At 42.2% G+C, this 26,190-nt stretch overlaps 1 protein-coding gene across 2 annotated transcripts in view; it reads right to left on the bottom strand.

Moving 5' to 3' along the window:
* The window catches only part of Il13ra1 (interleukin 13 receptor subunit alpha 1), an 81,108-nt gene extending 63,105 nt beyond the window's left edge, over positions 1-18,003 (bottom strand). The window contains exons 1-2 of one of the 2 annotated variants that reach the window (XM_063279821.1): positions 16,901-18,003; positions 2,292-2,431 (exon numbers count right to left, since the gene is read on the bottom strand). In XM_063279821.1, coding sequence (XP_063135891.1) covers positions 2,292-2,431; positions 16,901-17,399 — 639 coding nt within the window. In that variant the 5' untranslated portion in view covers positions 17,400-18,003. The remainder of the gene's footprint in view (positions 1-2,291; positions 2,432-16,900) is intronic. The other variant, NM_145789.3, reaches the window with a different exon arrangement.
* Between the last annotated feature and the right edge of the window lie 8,187 nt (positions 18,004-26,190).

Here is a 26,190-nt window from a genome sequence, read left to right as displayed (position 1 = left end):
CTATCAAGAGAGTGATATGGTGGCAGGAAGGCTTCCAATGTTAAGTCTCACCAACGTCCCTACTTTACCCATTACAGGTTGCTAAATAGGCCTTGTTTGCTCACAGATCCTTTGTAGTTCTCATCTAGGACATATGTTCACTCTCTGAGGACAGCATAGGAAAATGTACTGGCAAACCTCATAAATCAGGGCGAGGAGTATGTATAACTCAGGGGTACAGTACTTATCTCAAAAGTGTGATGACTCTCTTCAATCCCCAGTATCACAGCTTTTGATGTTTCTTATTTAAAATAACCTTTTTTTTATTTTAAAAAGATGTTTTTTACAGATCATAAATTAGAGTCATGGAGGGGGTGTTTCTCACTACTTTTACTACAATTGCTGCTCCAGTTAGTTTTTTATACTCTCATTTTTAAGTTAATAATTACTTCTGACATAAATTTGAATCTTATCTTCTAGGTATATGCATAATACAACAAATATTTAAAGATAATAATTTAAAAAGTCTCTTTCCATGATGGTGCATGGCAGCAATCCCATTATGTGTGATGTAGAAGCTGAGGAATCAGGAGTTCAAGGCTAGCCTCGGCTACATAATGAGATAGACACCCACCTGAGATCCAAGAGAGCCTGTCTCAAAAACACAATCTACAACTTTGAAGTATGTAATATTAAATTGGTATGAATAAAATAGGAAGCTTGATCATTTGACAAGAAACAAAATTCCTCCCAACAGATCCTGATGAGGTTATGTTTAACTTTCAGCTTTGCTGTATCATTCCACTTGTAGCTGCTATAATGACAGTATTCTTTACCTCTCTGGGAATCTAGCCTTCTTGTAAAATTTATCCAAGCCTAAGGCTGTAATCCTGAATTTCTCAGGCTCCCTGAGAGGAACGCCCAGTTGGCTCCATCATACCTTTTCCTGACTCTTGTTCTCTCCTAGAAGGAATGGGAGCCAGCCTTGGCTTATGTCTCCGTGCATGCTCAGACTGAAGGGCCTTTGATTCATTTACCCAGTGGGACTTCCCTATCTCTTGGTGATGAAAGAAATCTAAAATGCATTGTCAGAGCTGCCTCAGCTCGCCAGATTGGGGAGCTAATGGACAGGATTAAAACAATCATGGAGGGTAACTAGTGATATCAATCTTTTGCTTTCCAAAACTTCTTGGCAGATCTCTCATATCTTGATAACCCTCTCTATGAAAATCGCAAACTGAAGACTTGATCTTATTTAGCAACTGGGCTTCTGCCTAAGCCACCCCCGTTCAATAGGCCTAAGGGTTAGTTACAACCCTAAAGATGATACTGAGGTTACATCCAAAGGACAGGAAGAGGAAGCACTGCTCTTGCCACTCATTTGCAGACTCAGGGAAGTGAAGTCCAGGAAGTCTAGACAATACTACCTTCTTAAAATGCTGGACCCTCCCCAAAACACCTCTCTTATTACATAAAATGAAAGAAGATGTACATTCACCAAAATAATTGAATAAATGTATCAAAAAGAAAGCCAGTCATCCAACACTGCCAGCAACCATTTATTTAAATCAGGTGACCACTTCTAACAGACAAGGTTTATCTTTTTGCCCTGTTATTTTTCTCTGGTAGCAGGAAATGCAAACCTAACCACCACTAACACCTCATCTTTCCACTCTCCCATGGCATTTACTTTTAGACCCCAAAGTCCTTGCATATCTACTACCTGTATACATGTTTCATGAGATGCTAATGTAAAAAATGCTCTAAAAATTGAGTGTCACATTAATCCCAGAACACAGAGCTACAGACAAGAATATAAGAACAAACTCACCAAGAAGAGAACTGGTTATTTACGGGTGCCCAATACATACAGCTATCTAGTATTTTCTATCAGAACAATTAATTATATTCAATCATCAAATAATTAGCAACTATTTTATTTTTTATTTTTTAAAGATGTATTTATTTAATATATGTGAGTACACTGTCCCTCTCTTCAGACACACCAGAAGAGGACATTGGATCCCACTACAGATGGTTGTGAGCCACCATGTGGTTGCTGGGAATTGAACTCAGGACCTCTGGAAGAGCAGTCAGTGTTCTTAACCACTGAGCCCACTCCAGCCCAGCAACTATTTTCAAATGTTTGATTTTTGTTGAAAGCTGTTTCTATAGTTCTCCCCAGTTGAAATTTGAAAACAACCTAAAATAAAATCCCCACTCCGAAGATTAAAATTTGACTCATTCTTGGCTTTCATCCACAGCGTTTGGTCACTTTACCTGAGTCATGACATGTATTATAGCAAACTTACCTTATCCTGTTGGTCATCAAAATGACTAAAATATCTGAGACTGCAATTTGGACTGGCTCCCTCAGGAGGACTCCATGTCCACACTATTGTGCAGAGATTTTCGACAGAGACACTCAAATTCGTTACAGGTGGCTGAACTTCTGTTCAAATCAAACATAAGACAAACATATATCAGTGCCAGCCAGAATTTTTAATGGTTTATTTAATCCATTCTCCCACCTCCTAGAGGCTAAAACCAACATGCTGAATTAGCGATATCCAACATTTGCTGAGACACAGTGTTACACTTTCCACATGTTAATGATGAAAATCTCCATAGACATCTTTTGTAATAGGGATTACTGTTGGCTTCATTTTAAAAACTGCCATGACTATGTGTGTGTGGTGGTTCACACCTGTAATCTCAGCACTTGGGAGCCATAGGCAATAGGATCATCCAGAGTTTAAGGCCAGCTGGAGCTGCATAGTAAATTCAAGGCCAACTTGAGATATCTCAAAGGGGGGGGGGGGGTTGTGGGATGGTGGAGAGGAAACCGGGAAGGGGGATATCATTTGAAATGGAAACAAACAAAATAATAATAAAAAAGAAAAGAAAAGAAAAGAAAAAGAACAAACAAAGAGGGGCAATGGAAAGGGAGGGAAAGGAAGAAAAGAGGAAAAACAGGTTGTCAAGGTAACTCACTGGGTAAAGTCACCTGCCCACAAGTCTGGGAACCTCGGTTCAATCCCCAGGGTCTACAAGGTAGAAGGAGGGAACAGACCCTTGAAAGGTGTTTTCTGACTCCTACATACATGAAGTGGCACACACGTGCAAGCAAACACATATAGTACATTTTTAAAATTATATCCGCCAAAGTAATGGAGGCACAAGGAAGTCAGTCACATAACGTCATACTGCATCATCAGTGACAGAGCTGGGATTACAATAATGTGGCTTATGTTTTCAGATAGTTTCTCATGGAGCTCAGACTGGCTCCAAATTCACAGTCTAAGCTGGCCTTATACTCCTGACCTTCTACGTCCAAGTATGCACCACCATGATATATTTCTTTTCTTTCCCTTCCTTTGTGGTTCTATGAATAGAACTTAGAACCTTGAGCATAGGAAGTGTGTCTGTCACTAAGCCACATCTCCATTTCTAAGGTCATATGTTTAGTTAAATATAATATAAAAAAATGACATATTCTTTCCTTAGTATTCACGTGAGGGCTATTCCAGAATCTTATTTGGAAAGCGAAATTTGCAAATGTTCCTGTGTAGCATTTACATATAGTTCATGTACACCCTTCCAGATACTTTAATAGCACATAAATCAGTGTTTATACTATATTGTTTGGAGGAATAATGACTAGAAATACTAAATCACAATATGTTCAGTACAGATGTATTGAATGATTTTTAGATCTTTCTTTTGTTTGAAATCTACAGGCAATTGACCAGCAAACACAGAGCCCATGAATGAGGAACCTATGGATTCTAATTTATTTACTAATTGTTTTGGTGACAGAATCTCTCTATGTAGTCTAGAACTTACTATGACTATGGGGACCAGGCTGGTTTTGAACTTACAGGGACCCACCCACCTTTGCTCCCCAGTGCTAGGACTACAGACTCTTAAAAATTAGCATTCCTAAGATTCTTCCTCCAGGATATTGGGGTTCCTCACACTCAATATCAACTGTTTACCCAGTCGTTTTGTGGCTTTGCAAACCTTGTCTTCAAATGTGCTCTCCTCAGTTGTGCTCGGACTAACGTGTCCTAGTCCTTGTCTCTGTTTGTTTTTTGTTTTCTTTCTAATATAGCTTTTCCAGAGAAGTACTGAGAAGGAGATTTCGCACCCCTGATTCCCCCTGGGATCTGACACTAAGCAGCTGGAATTGGAGAGGGAAAGTAGAGAAACCAAAACAGTATCTCAAACTTTCCTAAGAACTTCTAAAACCAGGGTTATCAAAGTCCCATGGCAGAAACTAGATGGGAGTGTAGGAGCTCTCGGCCTTTCTTTCCAATGTTTCTGCAAACATCGCAAAACAAAGTGTATTAAAGTCATTTAAAAATCTACGCAGACGGGGTTGGGGATTTAGCTCAGTGGTAGAGCACTTGCCTAGCAAGCGCAAGGCCCTGGGTTCGGTTCCCAGCTCCGAAAAAAAGAAAAGAAAAAAAAATCTACGCAGACATGGTAGGCCTGCCTACAATACAAATGGAGACCCTCCATGTCAAAAACAAAACCAAGGCCAACAATAACAAAGATAACAAACTTAAGCAAAAACAACCCTCTAGGAGCTAAGAGTATAACTCAGTGGTAGAATATTTGCCTATACTTTGCCAAGCCCTGAGTTCTAATCTAGCACTGAGAATAATAATAGCTGATGTTATTAACTTGATGAATTAAGAACTATAGTTATAGTGTTTTATCATACCATTACAAACACTCCACCAGCCCCAAACAACAGCCCCATGGACACCATGTAGTTAAGGTTTTCCTAACAGTCAATTTAATACCTCACTACTGTTTTGGTAGTAGCCTTTAAAGCCTTTGGATCTTGATATTCCCTTATTTGCCTGATGCAATGACTGATAAGCTTTTTCCAAAGGCCAATTTGGGGAGAGTACAATCCTGGGCAAGTCAAGGTCTTTAGAAGCAGGAAATTCCTACCCCAATGTCTTAAACTGAGCTAGTAACTTATTATGGTGGCCCATAGATATAATTCCATCATTCTGAATATTGAGGTAGAAGGATCACTGTCGAGTTTGAGGTCAGTCTAAGCTGTGTGGTGAGCTCTATCAATTAGGATTATAGAGAATACAGTATACTTGAGGACTTCCTCACAGTTTCCAGAAATTATTTTATTCTGCAGTTTCCAGAAACCAATTTTAGCAAAAATCACAGATTATCTGGTGTGGTGGTCTGAATGGATTTGGCCTCCATATATTCATGCGTTTGACTGCTTGGTCCATGGGGAGTGGCACTATTAGGAGGTGTTTGAGTAGGTGTAGCCTTATTGGAGGAAGTGTCTCATTGTGTGGGTGGGCTTTGAGGTCTCCTCCTATGCTCAGGCTCTGCCCAGTGCTAAGACAGTCTCCTCCTGGCTGCCTTGAGATCAAGATGTAGAAATCTCAGCTCCTCCAGCACCATGTCTATCTGGAAGTGGCCATGGTTCTTACCATGATGACTATGGCCTAAAACCTCTGAAACCTTAAGCCAGCCCCAGTTAAATGTTTGCCTTTACAAGAGTTGCCTTGGCTATAATGTCTCTTCACAGTAAAAACAAAACAAAACAAAATCTGAAACAAAACAAAACTAAAAAAATAAATAAATAAATAAATAAAAAACCAAAAAAGAAACAAAAATCCCTAACCAAAACTGTTTTAGCAGTTGCTAATATTCTATCCAGTTACCTTCCCCACAAATATTAAAAGACCTAATAATAAAAGCAATTGAACTATTATTATTGTTATTTCTATTAGATTCTAAGTTTTGAGGTAATTTAAAACAATTAAACTCTACCCCATTTTGCTGTTTTTTGTGTTTGTTTTTTTGAATAGCATCTTCTTTTCTTTACCCTGAGTGGATGCTTTATAAATGTTGAGATTTTTCTACTCCCTACATTTTAAAAACTGTACATGGCTGCAGGGTGTACTTGTTGCCGTATAGGAAACATCAGCCTTCCTACCTTGATAGCAATTGTACTGAATCTGCTGAGCTATATTCTCAGCACAAAGGGAACTGCACCCATTTTGAGGCCATTCTGGACTACATTGTGAATTCCAGGCCAGTCTGGGCTAAGAGTTAGATCCTGTCTAAAGTGCACATATATGTGTGCGTGTGCACAGGCACGCGCACACGCGCGCGCGCGCAAACACACACACACACACACACCAGCAGCAGCAGCAGCACCACTCCCACCACTACCAATGATGCTGATCACATACGGGGTGGCAGATTCCAGGCAATACGAAGACATGTCTTAACTAGGCATGGTGTCGCATGCATGTAATCTCAGTACTTGAAAAGCTGAGATGCGGGAAATTTCACAAATTCAAGGCAAGTCTAGATTATAGAATGAATCTTTCTTGGAAAGGAAGAAGAGAGAGAATGAGAAAAGGAAGGAAGAAAGAAGAACTCTTTGCATTTAGAGATCCTAAAGGTGGCTCAAATTTTGTAATTTCTAGATAAAGGAATGGACCAGGAATAGTGCAATTATTTTGAATCAAGATTTGATCAGTTTTAACTTTTCACACAACAGCAGTCATGGAAAGTTGACCCTGGGCTAGCAAATGTGCATATGCTTCTGGAATGGCAGACATGAAGCTTATCAGACTAGGCAAAGGGAACCCTGCCCTCCAAATATATCAGTGATCTGTGTTCTGATCACTGATTACTCTTCTGATAAGTGAGGCAAAGACAGAGGCCATGGTCAAGTTGTCCCATTGACTATCATTTCAAGTCCATCATCTTCTGGCACAAGTGACTTTCAAGAAATTCACATTACTGGCACTCCTTTTCTCCTCCTCATTCCCCCCATTTTTCTTTTTGGAAGCTAGCCATTAAAGAGGCAAGACATTTGAAATGAACTGCAAACATGAGGAAGATCAAGGACAAAGCTTCCAAAAGACCTAAGAGAGCCTCAAATTAGAGACAGTGTCAATAATGAAAATAAACAGACACAGATGATCAAGGAAAAATTCCCAAGTGAATACAAGGAAAGAGTGTCCTCAGGACATAAGAGAACAGCTGCACATACAAAAGTCACAGTGGTTAGGACAACATGCACATGCCCCATGCAAGCTCAAGCCTGGAGATTAGCAGTGGACGTGAAATGCCGCCCCTAGCTGGGGAGCCATTGGCAACTGATAGTTTCTGGCAGAGAGTAGTAGTCTTTAAGAGTGCTGCCCCTGGTGTGCTGCTCACACTCTAGTGGAACACATGCATCCATGAGGGCAGCAGAAATTGGACTTGATGGATTTAAAAAAAAGACATAAAATTAGATGGCTAGGGAAGATGACTAGGTAGGTGTATGGATACTGAAGGAGTTGGGGTAGGGGTGAATACGATCAAAACTAATTACACAAAATTCTCAAGGAATTAATAAAAAGGTGGGAGCCAGCGATTAACTTGCTTTCCAAAGTTACTATTTTCCTTCATTCAAATACTCTATTTTCAATAAGAGCCAATCACAATTCATAAAAGGGAATAATAAAGTATAGGTATTCTTTTCTCTCTCTCCCCTGGCAGTGCTGAGGACAGAACCCATGGCTTTGTTGACATTAGGCAAGCGTTCTATCACTGAGCAGCATCTCAGCAACTATGACCCAGTCAAAGGAAAAACAATCAGGATAAACTGTCCCTGACAAGGGTAAGTGTGCCAGACAAAGATTTTTTTTAATGTCCTAAAGATACTTAAAGAACTAAAGAGAGGTAAATAAAACAGAAACAGTAACAATCTAAAAAGAAACTAAAACCAAATTCTAGAGCTGAAAAATAAAATAAGTGAGCCAGGCACAGTGGCTCTCTCCTGCAATGCAGGCATGCAGAAGGCAGAGGCAGGAGAACCGTCAGGGATCTGAGGTCAGCCTGGGTTACAGAGTGGGCAGTCAGAGCTATGTGAGAGAGATCCCTCCTACAACCCCCCAAAATAGTAATAAAAACAATAACAAGCGGTAGAGCGCTTGCCTAGCAAGTGCAAGGCCCTGGGTTCGGTTCCCAGCTCCGAAAAAAAGAAAAACAAAAAACAAAAAAAACAATAACAATTGTTAATTAATAATTAATAACAACAATAATAAACAATATTAGGTATTTCAAAATAGATTGGATTAAACAAATAAAATAATCAGCAACTTGAATATAACACAATGAAAACTATTGAGTGAATAACAGAAAAATAAGGCTAAAAAGATATGGAAGAATATGGAAGAAATAAAGAAGAATTGTTTGCAGATATTGTTCCCAAAACTGCAGAAAATTTTCATGCATTGTGTACAGGAGGAAAGGGCACTGGATCGACAGCTGGGAAACCTCTGCATTTTAAAGGATGCCCTTTCCGCTGAGTTATTAAGAAATTTATGATTCAGGGTGGAGACTTCTCCAATCAGAATGGGACAGGTGGAGAAAGTATTTATGGTGAAAAATTTGAAGATGAGAACTTTCATCATAAGCATGACCCGGAGGGTTTGCTGAGCATGGCAAATGCATGCCCCAATACAAATGGTTCTCATTTCTTTATCACCACAGTGAAAACTCCTCATGTGGATGGGAAACATGTGGTATTTGGTCAAGTAATAAAAGGACAAGGTGTGGCAAGGATGCTTGAAAATGTAGAAGTGAATGGTGAAAAACCTGTCAAACTCTGTTATTGCAGAATGTGGAGAATTGAAAGGAGATGGCTGAGGAATGTTCCCCAAAGATGGCTCTGGGGATAGTCATCCAGATTTCCCTGAGGATGCAGACATAGACTTAAAGATTTAGATAAAATTTTATTAATATCTGAAGACTTAAAAAACATTGGAAATACTTTTTTTCAAGTCTAAGAACTGGGAGATGGATATTAAAAAATACGCAAATGTTTTAAGGTATGTGGATAGTTCAAAGGCTGTTACTGAGAAAGCAGATCTATCCAGACTGCAACCCATAGCCTTAAGTTGTGTGCAGCTGAATACTGGTGCTTGTGAATTGAAGATGTCAAATTGGCAGGGGCGATTGACAGTTGCTTGGAGGCTCTTGAAATGGACCCTTCAAATACTAAAGGACTATACCAAAGAGCGCAAGGATGGCAAGGATTAAAAGAATATGATCAAGCATTGGCTGATCTTAAGAAGGTGCATGAGATAGCCCAGGAGATAAAGCTATCCCAGCAGAATTGCTTAAAGCTAAACAAATGATAAAGGCACAGAAAGATAAAAGAAGGCAATGCATGCAAAAATGTTTGCTTAATAATAAAAGACAATGTGTATTACTGTCTACATGAACCCTGATGTGTTTCCCATGATCTTTGTCATTGTTTACATAGCAGTGCTGACATAGGTTCTTTCTTAAAAAAGTGTTACAAAAAAGAAATATGGACCTTAGCTTTGAACTTGTAAATGTGTGTGTTTCATTTGGAGGGTCTACAGAGGATGGAAATCCAGAAAGGACCTATGATACAGAAGAGGAGAAGAACTCTTAAGGCAGGAGGGGATTGTAGAACATATGTGTTATGAAAATAAGTTGGACAGTGGAATAATGGGAGTTAAAGGCTTGAGCAGGGATGGGAGAGATGAGAAAAGAAATAACAAAAACTCAGGATGTATGAGAAAAACACTACAAACCCCACTATTTTGTAAGCTAATTCATATATATATGTATGCATTATGTATATATGAATGTATATCATATATACATATATATGAATACACACACACACCACCACACACACACACACACACACACACACACACACACACACACACTCACACATACATATAAGGTAAGCAACTCTTCACTGACAGGATTTGAGGACTGCTTCATGGAAAGGAATTTATACTTAGCACAGTAAATCTAGTCAAAAGCCTATGGCTGGGAAGTCATATGCCCTCAGAAGAACCTATTCCTGTTGTTTTGCTAGAACAGTGGTAGAACTGCCTCCTAAATATGAATAAGCGGCAGGGAGGATGGAAGGAATGTGAGAGATGGAGGATGGGAAGGAGAGCTGTGAAATCTTTCCAGACATAGCACAGGCACTGAACTCATACACTCACTGTAGACATGGGGACTCACTACTACAACGGCTACCAGTATAGGACAGAAGTGTGTGATATCCTGAGTTGAATGTATGTTATTGGCAAAGGCACAGCCATGTCACGGACCCTAGCCTCAGACCCAGAGAGAACTGGACAAGCCTTCCCTTCTGATCTATGTGTAGATGTTAATAGTTTGTGCAGAAAATGTCCATCAGACCTTTCACCTGCTAGATATTTGCAGCCTGAAGACTGTACCCCTACAGAGACAGCTACTGAGAGATTGGCTAAACCTGTCTCCTTGACCCACTTGCATACTTTAAACCTTGCCTCCTCGTTTATCTGTATATAATCACCCCACCTCCTTTCTCCTTGTTTAATCTGTATGTAATAACTGCCTCCTTCTTCAGCTGTGTACAACAGCTCCACCTTCCTATTCAATTCTATGTAATAAACACAGTGAGCTTGCTGACATGCTGTGGCTTCTCCACTGGAAAGCCCAGACCACAGATTCTTAGCTTTCTTCCCATGTGTCTATCTGTCTGTCTTTTTTCTTCATTCCCTTACAGTCCAATCAGGTATGCTTCTAGAACTGCACACAGAGGTTACCTATACAATATCAAGCCAGTAAATATTTCTAACATAGGTAGTGGAGTGGTTCATGGGGCTTCACCCCTTGGCAATTGGTGGGTGCTAGTGGAGGAAACGTCATTTTTCTTTAGACTATGGCTGTTGATAGTTTGCCCATGTTCCTGAAGGCACTAACAGGACTTATTGTTTACCATAGGTGTTTGATTTTTTTTTACATTGAAGAAGAATAAATGGACCCCCAGAAACCTGTGGGACACCATCACTGCTCCTATATTTGTATTGGGGGAGGAGTTAAAGAAGGACAGAAAAGGAAAGAAAGAGAATTTTAAGAAATACTGAAGGGCAAGGGAAATGGTTCAGATGCCAAGGCAGGCGTGATTATAATCCTGGCACTGAGGAAATGGAAACAGGCAGATCCCTGGGGCTTACTGTCCAGTCAGCCTAGCCTACTTCACAAGCTACAGACAAGTGAGAAACCCACAGGGAGAAATGCACAGTGCCTGAGGGCTGACTCCCTAAGGCTGAAAAAAGAAGGGGATGGGGAAGGGGAAGAAAAAGGGGAGGGAAAAAGAGAGGGAAGGAGGCTGTGAGGCCTGGTGCATACCTGTCATCCCAGCACCTGGGAAGTAGAAGCAGTTAGATCAGGAGTTCAAGGTTATCTTCAGCTATGTTACCTAAGACGTTTCAAGCCAGCCTGAGCTACATGAGACCCTGTCTTAAAATCCAACTCAGACAAAAAAAATAGTAACTGAAAACTCCCTAGACGGTATGAAAAATGGGATTACACGGGTTGGGGATTTAGCTCAGTGGTAGAGCGCTTGCCTAGCAAGCACAAGGCCCTGGGTTCGGTCCCCAGCTCCGGAAAAAAAAAAGAAAAGAAAAGAAAAGAAAAGAAAAATGGGATTACAAACAGCCAAGCATAACCTAACTTTATAACTTAAGGGGCTAGAAAAAGAACAGAGCAAATCCAAAGTTAGGAAAATAAGGGAACTTACAAAGAGGATGAGAATAGAGATACATGAAGCAAAAAGTGGGAAAGTAAAGCTGTGTAATAAAAACAGAGGGTTCTTTTAAGGGCAAAGTAATTTGTAAATCTTTACGTAAGTAAAGAAAAGCCTGCACTGACTAAAACCCCAAAATGAAAATGGATATATTACATGGGTATGTTACCACTGGTTCTAAAACATGAAAAACAATTATAAGAAAGAAGTATGAATGACTCAATACTAACAAATTTGATGTTTTACATGAAATGCACGAGTCCCTAGAAACGAAAAATCTACTGAAAGTAAATCACAAAGAAATATACAACCTGAAATCAGTGATGAAAGTTATCTCCTGACACCCCTCTCCCTCCAAAATCTAAGCATGATGGCTTTGTGGGCAAACTGCACCAAGTAGCTACAAAGTGAATGTTATACATTTCCAAACATTTTTCAAAGGCCCTGAGAATGAAAAATACTTCCTTATTTGTTCTTTGAGGCCTGCATTATCGGATCCTAACTACAAACAGATTAGTTGAAGGAAAGAAAACTATAAACCATTATAATCTCAGCTATCAATCTTCGCTAAAATGCGGGCAGGATGATTTCAGTAACCCACCAAAAGGATTGTACACTATGTCCAAGTGGGATTTATTCCTGGAAGGATGATTCAACATATGAGAATTGATCAATATAATATACCACACAACCACAATGAAAGGAGACATCAACATGGCATTATCCCAACTGATGCAGGAAAAAAAAACTGACAAAAATAAGCAACTGCCAGGGTTGGGGATTTAGCTCAGTGGTAGAGCGCTTGCCTAGCAAGCCCAAGGCCCTGGGTTCAGTCCTCAGCTAGGGGGAGGGGGCTAAGCAACTGGATCAAGGGGTGGAGCAGGGAAGAGGCACTGAGTTCAATACTCAGCAGGTGCCTCCACCCAAAGAAATGCCTTCTCATAATAAAACATTCAAGTTTGGGCATGGTAGCACATGCCTGTGTCTTGTCTACTCAGAAGACTGAGGCAGGAAGACTGACTGTTAGAGGTGAGGCTGGGTCATGAGGCAAATTCCAGGCCAGCCTAGGCAACTTAGCAAGACACTGTCGAAATTTGGAAAAAGAAAAAAATTAAATAGGCTGAGAATATCGTGACTGAAGGCTTGCCTTGAATACGTGAGGGCCTGCATACAATCCCCAGCTTTGAAAGAAGACACTGCTGAGAGAGCATGATCCTTATAAACGGAAAGGGGGAAAATGCATCAATAACCTAATGCCCTGGACACCAAGGCTGAAGCATATTCAGAGAACCTGCATGCAGTTAGGTACAATCTAACACAGCCTGTTTTAAGAATGCCTAGGGTTTGTGAGGCCCTGGGTTCAACCCCAAACATAGCAAAGGGCATATGCTCTCTAAAACAGAAAATGCAATCTCCAAATTGTAAGCACATACTAATAAATGTGATTTTGTAATACATGAATAAAAAAAACAATGTCAGATATATACATAAATAAGTGGTGACTATACTTCAATAGTCTCTAGGGGCTTTGGGTGACATCTCATTTATTACACTGTCATCATAAGAACATTAACTGTGGAGCCTAGTTCATATCCCAGCTCTGCAGCTACTCTGTGGCAAGTTACTTAACCTCCCTGTTCCCCAACTTTCTCATCCATAACGTAAGGATAAGCACCGTGACCTGTCGCAAATGTTGATTATAAATACTAAACAAGTTAAGGTAGGTAATGTTTCACACCTGCTATCCCAGCACTCCAGAGGCTGGGGGAGGAAGATTGCCAAGAGTTTAGAGCCAAGCTGGGCTAAGTAACAAATACCAAACCAATGGGGGCTATGTAATAAGAGCTTGTCTCAAAAACACACACACAAAAAGGTTAAGGGTTAAAACAGTTCCTACACAGAGCAAGTTTTATAGAACTAGCTAGCTGCTTTCTTCAGAGACAAAACGGTCAGTTGCGTATGTTTTCTAGGTTCTGAGACATACGCATACTGCTTCTGTCTTGCTTTGGCATCAACTTTCAACCATTTACTGAGAGATGATCACTGACTTCGGACAGAGGAGTGTGGAAGAAGACAAGAGTCAAGTAGATCTAGTTCAACCCTCTGTGTCTGTGTATCACCCATCCCCACAGTCAATGTGAATCCCGGATTAACATCATCAGTAATCATTTTACTGTAAGGTGCTTGGTTTAGCTGATTACTTTTGCTTTCTCTTGTTCAATCTCAGGAGTTGGCAGAGGCATGTAGATTTCGGGAAAAGTGAAAGAAATCGTAAGAGTCATATGTGAGTCATCTGCCTTTTTTTCCTTCGCATGCAGTCATCAACTCCTGCCCCCCTCCACATCTTTCACAATCATCCACAATCACACTAATGTGCTCCCCTAAACTCAACAATATGGGAAGATACCAGTAAGTCATGATCCTACATAGGAGGTATATACATACGGTGCATCTTTACGAATCTGCCAGCCATATATATTGTACTTCACTAAGCCTCACACAGCAATGAATCCCTGTGCCCAGGCAAGACTTCTTGCTTGCTTTTCTTCAGACTGTGCCCTGATCAGGATGTGTAAGCGCAAAGAAAGCTCTTTTGCACAGACTGACTTTACTACTCATTCTGGCAAACCTAGGCTCTTTGACTAAACATTTCCTCATCTTTTCTCCTGCTTAAACCCCAACACACACACACACACACACACACACACAAACACACACACACACACACACAGACACACACACACAGAGAGAGAGAGAGAGAGAGAGAGAGAGAGAGAGAGAGAGAGAATCATTTTTCTCCATTCAAATTCTATAATTCCTAATGGTACATCTAAAGTTTGTTTTGTTCTTTCCAGCCTTCAGTTTCCTGTCTTCTGAATGCCAATTGTTTGGAATACATGGTCCAGCCATTATGAAGCCAGTCTCTAATTTATGACTAGTCTTCATATACTTTCATAGATCCCACCTAGTCCCTATATTAGTACATTGGGAGGCACCTACCTAGCTCTTCTGCATGCCAACAGTTCAAGGCTAGCTGTTGTTAAACCATGCCCCATCGTGGGCTATTAAGCCACAGACTAAACTAAACTACTAACTAAACTATAACCCCCTATTGTACCTTGTTTCTCTCCATAGTACTTTATAGGACTGTGTATTTGGAAATACTGTATTTTAACACAGAAAAACAGACACCTTCTGCCAATAGTTTATATTGGCTTCATTCATGGGACAGACCTGTGAAAATACAACTTGAAATAAAAAAGTATAGCACTTAGAAAACTGCTCGAGAGACAGTAGACATGGGCCTTCTAGCTGTTATTAAGCAATGCCACAGTTTAGGTATTGAGCCAAACAAACTAGTAACCTAATCATTTTTAAATCCTCAGCAGGATCAAAACTAGAGAAACACTTAAAATGTTCATAAGGAGCCGTCAACACCCAAACACAGAAATTAGAATTAAAACATTCGATTCAAACCTATAGAACACAATCTTGTCACATAGGGAGGGGATAATGACTAACCCTGAGTCTCACATCCAGTCAATGTCAGAGCCATAAAAACTTAAGCCTCTGAGTAAGTAGAGATAGCAGGCGCTTTTTACAACATAGCACAAATGCAGAATGTCTAGTAGGGTGAAGAGTTTCTGCAGTCTAAGTTAGTGACAAACAAACCAAGTTGGGGTTTGACAGTCTTATTTGGAGAGCCCGTTGTTGTTTCAGGTGTGTGTGGGAAGGAGCCTGCAGGAGGGAGTGTGTTGGAATGACACAGTAAAAATCAGGACATTAATGAGATAAGTGACCTTAGGTAAGTCTGAGGACTGCAGTTTTCCTATAAACTGGAAACCTGGTATCCTCAACTGACCTGGACATACTTCATAGGCAAAGATTATTCTATATACTCTAAAGTTCTAAGTCAACCGTCATGGCCTGGCTCAGAGTAAAACAAACAAGGCAAACACTTGAATAATTATCAGTGTGACTCAGCACTAGAGCACTTAGCTTGCGTGAAGCCCTAGGTACCCTCTCCAGGAACCCAGGAAACAGGGGCAATTATTGACTAACTTAAGCCTCTTTCAGATGTCACTCAACACTAATTTTTCAGCCATTCTGTGCCATTTACAACTGTAACTCCCTACTCTGTCTTGTTTCTCTTCATAGCACTTCAGTGGTATGTGACATACCATATCTTACTTAACACGCAGGAACACAAACCCTATGCCAAGAGTGTAACTAGCTTCATGACTCCAGGACTTGATCCACTTTTTTCTCACCATTAGAGCCCCTAGAAACACTGCTTGTTACAGATAGCCACATATATTTTGTTGACAGAGCATGGGGATTTCCTAATTAACATTTCAGCTTTATTTCAAAACACAGCACACTTGGTAAACATTCGTTAGCAAGTCTGGTGTGTGTGTGTGTGTGTGTGTGTGTGTGTGTGTCTGTGTGTGTGTGTGTGTGTGTGTGTGTGTGTGTGTGTGTGTGTGTGTAATAATAAAACCTATTTTAAAAGGCCCTGATTGCTACACTTGCCAGGCCTAGTCCATGAGGAAATCATTCACCTTCGATTTTCACAGAAACTCTGCCAAGTTCATTTAGTTAAGAGGTGTTCACAAGCATGAGGGCAATGGTGCAACTTCCCAAACAATGTGCAACTTTTTCGTAAATCTAAGATTATCTTCCACGAAATACTGTTTACTAAAGTTGGAAGAGTTTTGTCCGGATGTGTTCAGGAATTCTCAACGGATTTCTTAATGCCAGAGGAAGCCTTGACCCTGTGTCCTTTTGCTACTAGGACTAAGATCCATCTTTAGAGGCTCCCTTTAACTTCCACCGCTAAAAGTCACACTTCCAAACTGAGCATCTGCGAGGAAGCCCTCTGGAAGTTCCCAGTGCCATCACAAGGTTTCTCGTCCCTTCAGAGGCAAAGCCACTTGTAAGGGTCATTTTGGCAAAAATCTGTTCCCTTCAGTCCCCTTCCTCTAAACGCCAGCCTCCTTGGCTCTTCCCTAGTGCTCAAGGGAAGTGAAATGGCCAGTCTCCGCGTCCGGCTCACCCCCCGCCACAGCGCCTGGGAAATCCCCGGCACCCAGGTCCCTCAAATCCAACGGGATCCGGGAGACTCAACACGAAAAGCTAAGACTAGCGACTTAGCACAGGGCATCGAACGGACGACCACCTCAGCGCGCACCCTGGCCACAGAGATCGAACTCCTGGCGTCCCGCGGGCCCACGTCCCTGCCAAGCCTCGTCCGTCCCACACCCCCCCACCCCCTGGTGGCTGTCACCAGCCGGGGGTCACACTCACCTGTGGCCAGGGCAACTTGGTCCAGGGAGGCGGCAAAAAGCAGCAGCACCAACAGCTCGCCCAGCCACGCTGGCCGCGCCATGCAGCCCCTCGCCTCCGAGCCCGGCCCGGCTGGAGCCGCGGCAGTCTCCGCCTCCTCTGTTCTAGCTCCCACTTCCCGGCCGCGGCGCTCTGGAGGCCAGAGCCGGCGCAGACGGGAAGGGCCGCCCCGCCCACGGCCGCAGGTAACCCGAGCGCACGGGGGCGCCTGGGCGCAGGCGGCGGAAGGGATGGGGCGGGGCCGGCTACTCCGGGGCTTCCACCGAGCGACACCTGGCCTCCCTCCGCGCCACCACCTGTCACAGCTACCTGGGAGTCCTTTGGAAGACCCAAGACTACTTCCCCTGGAGCTTTGTGGCAGGGCTCCAACGACTGGCCTCTCCACACTCCCACTTCGATCAGGATGCTTGGTTGTCCCAGGTGCCAAAGGCTGTACCCTGCTACACACTAGGGCAGTCATGTCAGAAAAGAACCTTGGTCTGGCCTGGGAATCTGGAAACCTGGCTTCTAGCCTTAGGTCTCTGAGCCCTTGTTTCCAAAGTTCTGACTCCTAGATTAGTAATACCAACCTTCTTTATTTCTCTGGGTGGACTTGGAAGCATAAATAGGGGATTTTAGTGGCACTCTACTTTATGGAAGGGATACCGGTATATTTGAAAGCTGGTAATAATCGAAGTGGATTTTTTTTTTTTTTGGTTCTTTTTTTCGGAGCTGGGGACCGAACCCAGGACCTTGCGCTTCCTAGCTAGGTAAGCGCTCTACCACTGAGCTAAATCCCCAGCCCCTTCGAAGTGGATTTTTAAAGTGACATTCACAAAACAAGGGATAGTGTCACTATCTTGTGTAGCTGAATTGTTAAAACACATAATCAATATACGATAGATTTAGGTGTCAAGGTACATACTATAGACACGTGTGATGTTTCATGCCTGGGCACAGTGGCCTAGATTAAACAAGTGCTTAACAATTCTGGGACTGAAGTAGGATTGTGACCAATTCCAGGAGAGGGAGGGGGAGAGGAAGGGAGAGGGGAAGGGGGGCAGAGGGAGATTGAGAGATCGTAAAGTATAGTGAGTAAAGATGGAGAAAGAAGAAAACCGAATCCTGCAAATTGTCCTCTGACCTCCACGTGGGCACCATGGCATGTGTGTGCACATGCACGCACACCTACACAAGCACAATGATGAATATGTGAAGAATATGTAATGAGAAGATACAGAATGTGTTAAAAGGCAACACATTGGACCCATGATACTGGGTGCTTGCTAATGAGCTTTTCTGAGGTTAGGAGAGAGGGAATGAGAGGCTGTTTGAGTTTTGCGCGGCTGCTGTGAAAATCACCACAGTTTGGGTGACTTAAAAGCTCTGTTACAAATACATTTCTGGATATCAGAAGTCTCACTAGGTGAAACCCAAGTGCAGGGAGAGCTACTTTTCTCTTGGAGATTCTAGAACACTAGCTGTTCCTTTGACTTGTCCAGCTGCGAGATACTACCCACATTCCTTGGTTTGTTGCTGTACCACTAAACCCTCTGTTTGTTTCCAGGGTCAAAATACATCTCTTTCTCTGACTCTGGCTAACTTATTTCCATTTTCTTCTTAAAAAGATCACAATAAATAATCAGCAAATTTTAAAATGCTTCATTTGGGGGCTAGGGAGTTCTTTCCATGGATAATGTGCCTTGCCGCACAAACACAAGGGCCTGAGTTTACATCCCCAGCAGCAACATAAAAAGCCAGGCACAGGAGAGTGAACCTGTAATTCCAGCCCTGGGGAAGGAGAGACAGGAATAGCCCTTGGATTTTTGGATTTGCTAGTCTACCAGTCTAGCTAAATTTCGTGAGCTCCAGGTTCAGTGTGGCACTCTGTCTCAAAAAAAAAAAAAAGAGAGAGAGAGAGAGAGAGAGAGAAAGAAAGAAAGAAAGAAAGAAAGAAAGAAAGAAAGAAAAAGAAAGAAAGAGGAGAGCAATTGGGAAAAACACCTGATAATTGGTCTCTGCCCTCTACATGTGTGTGCGTGCGCATGCGCGTATGCACACACACACACACACACACACACACACACGCACACACACACATGCAGACACAAATCTATTGTTTAAGCCTTATTTAATCACATTTTCAAAGTCATTTTTTACTCTGTAAGGCAATATACTCACAAGTGTTAGGCATTAGAACATGGATAGGGTTAAAAAAAAAACAGTATTTTTTGCCACTCTTCTCCTGATAAAGAGCCTTGTCTGGGTGGATAGTGACACCCCCTGAGATGCATTTTGGTCACATTAAGTCAATAGAGATACCTGATAGTAGCTATAAAAAAGTTAGTCATAAAATGGCTGATGATATATCTAGTCTCAACCTCACCCAGAGGCCATCAGAATGTTTGGTCTAGCTAAACAAAGACTCCACTCTGGAATGAAGGCTCTTGAGTTCAGTAAATATTTGTGAAGGCCACGAACTATGGAAGACAATCATTAAAGGCAAACTTTGGCTGGAGGTGTCTAGCTCTGTGGTTAAATGCGTGCTCAGTAAGCACAGCACTCCCGAGTTCTGAGTTCTGTTCTCAGCACCAAGCAAAGATTTTTTTTTCTTAAGTAGAACTTGACTGAGAGGCTTTGCCAGAGCCTGACAAATACAGAGGTGGATGCTCACAGCCAACCATTGGACTGAGCACAAGGACCCCAAAGGAGGAGTTAGAGATAGGACTGAAGGAGCTGAAGGCGTTTGTAACTCCATAAGTACAACAACAATATCAACCAACCAGAGCTCCCAGGGATTAAACCACCAACCAAAGAGTACACATGGAGGGACCCATGGGTCTAGCTGCATATGTAGCAGAGGATGGTCTTATGTGGCATCAGTGGGAGGGGAGGCCCTTGGTCCTGTGAAGGCCCAGTATGAGGGAATGTGAGACCAAGGGTGAGGTGGTGTGGATGGGTAGGGGGGCAGCACCCTCATAGAAGTAGGGGCAGGGGTGATGGGATTTCTGGAGGGGAAACCATGAAAGGGGAAAGCATTTGAAATGTAAATACACAAAATATCCAATTTAAGAAAAAAAGAACTTGACTACAAAGAGCTGCAAACAGTTTCCAGGGCCATCACCAGAACATGTACATGGAACTGTGGGATGAAAAGTAGAGTGCCTTGTGAGAGGGAAGGGGCAAGAAAGATTTCTAGGAAGAGGCTTTGTTTGTAGAGTCTTGAGACACTGGTTCTTGCTGCAAAAGGTTCAGTATGAAGCCATGCCTATGTGTGCATTTGCGAAGGAGATAATAGTTATGAATACAGCACTGCCACAGCCGATGGAACTGGTAGCTAGTATTGCCCTTTTCAAATCCCTCTGTAAGGAGGTTGGCACGCTTTGGCCCAAGGCTCCCTTTTCCTCACTACCTCAAACATACACACTTGTTGACATGTGCTATAAACATTATACAATAAGTTTATGATAACATTTCCAAAATGATTATGCCATCTGCCTTTTAAGGAGTTTCCAGTTGGAAAAAAGAGCCCTGGGGATCTGGCTGAGTGCCTTCATGGGCACCAAGTGACCTAGATTGAATGAGTGCTTTATAACTTTCATAGTAACGGTAAGAAATGATTATAAGAGGTTACACGGAAGACTTATCATTAACCTCCAGAAATGGCTCTGATAATTTGAATGTTGTGAGAAGAAAGACAAAGGGTGTCACAGGGGAGGGGAGGGAATGGGTTTCCTCTCACCCAGCTGATCCTGGTTTACTGTCTGAGATGAATCTATAAAGCCACTTCCCTTTCTTTCTGACTCTAAACATCCAAGAACTTGTTTGTTTGTTTGTTTGTTTTTCAACTGGAGTCAGGAAGCCAGAGAGTGAGGGATGCTAGTTCTTTAAAATCAAACTCTTATTTATAGATTCTGTGTGCTTTTAGCCCAAGGGCATGTTAGATTGAATTAGGCCACCCCCTGCTGTGCAAGAAGAATAAAAACAAATGGAAAGCTCTCCAGGAACTGCAGTAAACAAGAAACTCTCAGTTTGTCCTTGACTAATCAAACTCAGGATGAGGTAACACCAAGTTTCGTTTTGACCCTTCCAGCCCCTAGGACTTAGGCCAGAGACTGTATCTCTCTTTTGCACTTTGGCCTCAGGGGTGGCTGGAGCTGACCTATGAACCTTATCTATGCTGGTGTGTGGGGGGGGGGCAGGGTGAGGCCTGCTTGTTTCTTTTTATTCTTCCTCCTACCCCACCTCCTCCTTTTGGACATTGTCTTACTACAGAGCTCAGACCAGCCTCTAAGATCCGATTCTCCCACTTCAGCTTCCTTAATATTGGGGATACCTGTGTGCCCCACCTCCAGCTCAGTTAGCTTATTTGGTCTTGTTTTACTATAAAGGAGAGGATAAATTTTCTAGACTGAGTCTTGCACTGTAGCCCAGACTGCCCTGGAAGTCAGTAGTTACTATGTGGGTTGGCCTCAAACCATCAGCAGTGCCTTACAGAGTTCGGGGATAACAGGCAAGAGCCTCCATGCCTAGCTTCAGTTGGATGTCTTCACTTTACTTTCTCACCACGGTTTCCTTCCTTTCAGGAGCTAGAAAGCAGCAGAGACAAGATAGTTCATCAGATCTCCCTCTAGCCAGTGAGAAAGAGCCTCATAAATTAAAAAAAAGGACCCAGACAACAGGGTACATTATGGACTTAACTAAATATGCTGATAGCTTAGAAAAATATTCCACATTGTGTCCTCTGCCTTCTATTAAGGAAGATCCAAACGTACTCTGACAGCGTGGAGTGCAAGAAATAGGGGAAGTTACAGGGAATTTCCCTTTAATGACTCTAGAGCAATGGCTTCTAACAAGGGAGATTCAGCCTCCCAGATGACATTTTTCAATGTTGGAGTATTTCTGGTTACTGTGCCTGTCAGGAGTAGTTGGGGGAGAGAACATTCTTAACATTCTTAATAGATAATGGCCAAGGATGCAGCTGATCATCTTCCAATGTATAGGACAACCCCCACGACCAAGATTTGGCCTGTTCAGAATGACACATTAGTTCCAAAATCGCCAACATTGCCAAAATTGATAAATCCAAGACTAAGATAATCTTCCTCATCCTTTATACCTGGCTTTCACCACCCCATTACCCTGTGTTTGCCTGCATCAGAAATGAATGCTGGGGCTGGGGATTTAGCTCAGTGGTAGAGCGCTTGCCTAGGAAGCGCAAGGCCCTGGGTTAGGTCCCCAGCTCCGAAAAAAAGAACAAAAAAAAAAAAAAAAAAGAAATGAATGCTAAAATCACCTGGTCTTGAGAGCCTCCGTTCTTACATCACATCCAACTCCTCGATCAAACTGTCTAGCCATAAACTCACTACATTGGAAAACGTGTCTCAGATCTGATCCTGCCCAGACACATCATAGTCCTCGTTCCTGTACTTAGCAACTGGCCTTGAAAAAACTAAATGACACTCTTTCTTGCAAAGTATCACAACAAGCTCGCTCTCTCTCTCTCTCTCTCTCTCTCTTTTTTTTTTTTTTTTTTTTTTTTTTTGCCTACAGGTTTGTCTCATGGGGACAGATCGATTCTCCAGACTTATATCCAGCTTCATTGCCAGCACTGCCCCCCTTAGGCTGAATGTCCCTGAATTGGCCTTTTTTTTTTTCCTATTCTGGGACTAGAACCCATTGCCTCACCCATGCTAGCCAAGTGTTCCGACAGGGTGTTAATATCTGGGTATGTTTCCATTCTGCAGACAGGTAGATGGAGAGAGGATACTCCTGGTGTGTAATTGATAGACACATGAGTACCAGGCCAGTCAAAGCTGCATCTCAAAATCTCGTTGTAAAAGAGAAAAAGGGGGAAGCTTCAAGAGGTGGCACCTAGGAAAAATGGCTCAGTGGTTTATGAGCACTGGCTGCTCTTCCAGGAGACCCAGGTTCAATCCCAATACCCACATAACAGCTCACAGCTGTATATAACTCTAGTTCTAGGGGATCTAACACCCTCATACAGATATACGTGCAGACAAAACATCAATCCATATAAAAGAAAAATAAATAAATCTGTTTCAAAATATCTTGTTTTTTTTTTTTTAAGGTGATGCTGCACCTTTTTTTTAAGGTGATGCCAGGTTTACTGGCAAAGCAGCCTAGCCTAATCACTGAGTTCTAGGCCAAGTGAGAGACCTTTATTTCAGAAAACGGAGTGGGTTCTAGAGAGAGAGCCCAATGGTCAAGAGAACTGGCTGCTCTTGCACAGGATGTGGGTTTGGTTCGCAGTACCCATATGGTGGCTCGCAACCATCCATAACTCCAGTTCTAGGTTTAATATCCTCTTGTGAACTCCAGAGACACCAGACATGTACATGGTACACACACAGATATGCAGACAAAACATTCATACCCATAAAATTAAATAAAATAATACAAAAGATAACATCAGTGGAACAACAACCAAAGTTGACCGCTGGCCTCTAAACATGCCTCCTAAAACACACAGATCCATGGAAAAAAGGAAAAATTTCAAATGGTATTTTGCTTAAGGCTCCAGAACTACACTTCCTACTCCCCCTTAAAAATATTAACTAGCTTATGTATCCCAGGTTGTCCCCAAAATAGCTATGTTAACTGGGCATATCGGCACAGAAATTTAATCCCCCAGTCCGGAGGCAGAAGCAAGCAGATCACTGAGTTCAAGGTCAGCTTGTTTTACAGAGTGCATTCCAGGACAGTCAGGGCAATACAGAGAAACCCTGTCTTACAAAACAAAAACAAGCAAAGAGAGAGAGAGAGAGAGAGAGAGAGAGAGAGAGAGAGAGAGAGAGAGAGAGAAAAGTATGTAGACATGGATGATCTTGAATTCCTGAACTCCTAATCCCCCTCTAAAAGTTTCTGAGTGCTGGGATTACAGGTCATCTTATCCCATTTATTCTGAGTGGGAATTCTCTTCTTCCTCTTTTCCTCTTTCTCCTATTCCTTCTCCTTTTCCTCTTCCTCCTCTTCTTCCTCCTTTCCCTCTTTTATCTCTCTATGTAGCCCTGGCTATCTCGGAATTCACTATATAAACCAAGTTGGCCTTGAAGTCACAGAGATCTGCCTAACTCGGGTTCCCAGGAACTAAGATTAAAGTTAAGAGCTTTTCCAAGCTAGGCATGAAGGAATGAGCTATCATGCCTGGCGAACCCAGGATTGCTCTCTGTCAAGCACTCTACCAATTGAATTGCAGCCCCCAGCAACTCTGCTGCTTATTTAAAGAAACGTAAAGTTCTGCCATTTTCTTAGACCTGTAGCCAAGTATCCCAAGACTCAGGATGCCCAGAGAGGTTGCGTCTTGCTTCAGTTTGTCTGCAGAGGTGCACTCGGTGCTCCCTGGCTAAGAGAGCTTCCGCCACTCGTACTCTTCTTTGTTGCCTCCAACATTTTTTCTACACAAATATGTTTTCTTGGCTCAGAATCTTTTCCCCCTCTGTCAGATGTCACATTTTTAATAACTACTTTGCTTCCAAGTGACTCTGGATAGCCTAGCAGAAGCTTGAGGCTGGTACTGCTAGAAGGAACAGCCGTCAGGGGGCTTGTCCTGGAGCCATGAATACAGAGCAAGTGTCCCTTTCTTACTTAGATTCTTAGTTTATCTGAAGTGACTTATGGAAGACAGCCCCTGGCACCACAGAAAATACACAAATGACTGTAATGTGGTTAGTAGCACATGCCATGCCCTCATTGCTCATGGCTAATTGAATTGAAAGGCCTCTCTCTTTAGCAAGTGTTTTTCTTCCACCAGTGTGGTAGAGTCCACTAAAGGAATTGCTGTCTGAGAATGAGGCATCTAATGGGACCCTTTTAGTGAAAGTGGAGGCATAGGAGGCACAGCAGATGCTGCTGTGTCCTGAAGCCTAGAGACTCCTAAGCCTCCAAACTGAGATGATATTTTAGTTTGTGAATAAATCACACACATTAGGTGCTGGGACGGATACTAACAAATGAAAGGCACAGTTTCTGTGCTCCTAGCCTAAACTTTGGAAAGTTGCACAAAACAATTAGATAAAATTCATAATAATGATAATAATAATATATAGTTGTTATAATATACTTATTATATACTTATTATAATTATTTTATAATAATATAATTGTTATATAATAATAATAAGCAAGTGGAGAAAGTCATTTGTCTATGGGTCAAGTTCAGAAAAAAGTTGAGGCAGACAAATGTAGTCAGGTTTGCTTTTGAAGGTGTCGTAGATCAAACAGGAATTGAACTAGACCTTCAAGAATGGAGGAGAAATGGGGATGGGGAGGAGAGGAGAGGAGGAGAGGAGAGGAGAGGAAGAAGTCAGCTTGTGTGACTTGATCTGATAAGCAAGGCTTCCCGAAAGCCTGTAGTGATGTAGTAAAGTGGTATTTGGAAGACATAGCTTTCTAAGGTGAGTTACTAAGACTGTTAATTCTTGTGCAAAGGTCTGAAGTTATTTGGGGTTATTTGCAATATTGGCAACCAGGCACAGGGATTGCCTCCAGGCAAGTTGTGTCCTTTCCTCCAGTGACAGCCCGGGGAATGCAAGACTTATGTCAAAGTCAACACAGTGACCTCCATTGAACCAAGCAGGGCTATTTTGTATAAGAGTATACTCCAGGGCCAGGAATTCCTCATTCCACAAACAAAACAAAACAAACAAAACAAAACAAAACAAAACAAATAAAAAGCCCAGAACATTCCCAGCTCTCTGACATCCATTTCTTCCCCATAGTTGGCCCTGTTGTACTTTCTAACCCCTCAGTCACTGAAAGAAGGAGGACGGCCAAGTGTTAGTATATAAAAGACGTCATTTAGCTTCTGGTACCAGTATCACTGGCAGAAGGCCAGCATCTCAGTCAAGACCCTCAGTAACCTTCTCAGTGTCCCCTCTCCACTCTGCATCTAAACCCTCTCTAGGTCCCACCCCTTTCCTGAAACTAATCTTACCATTATCAATAAAGTCCCCCCCCCTTTTTTTTTGGTCAGTGAAACTTTGCATTTAGAGCAGTGAACTCTAGGCAATCCTCCTGCCTCAGCTTCCCAAGCGATGGGAAGTTCCAGTTCTGAACTATCATACCTGGTTCAAGAGCAGCTTTTAATAGCCTAGTTAGTGTAGTTAGTGTATCCTCTGTGGTCTCTTTAGCATTGCATTATTATCATGACCTCAGGTTCTGTGTGTTTAAATATTCAAGTATAACATTTGCACATTTGAGGGCAGCTCTTGCACCTTGAAAGCTTTCCATTGTTTGCTCTGAAAAGGAAGG

The sequence above is a fragment of the Rattus norvegicus genome, chromosome X (assembly GCF_036323735.1).
Source record: "Rattus norvegicus strain BN/NHsdMcwi chromosome X, GRCr8, whole genome shotgun sequence".
Taxonomy (NCBI): domain Eukaryota; kingdom Metazoa; phylum Chordata; class Mammalia; order Rodentia; family Muridae; genus Rattus; species Rattus norvegicus.
Note: the sequence above shows the minus strand (reverse complement) of the source record. Positions and strands in the feature narration are given on the sequence as shown.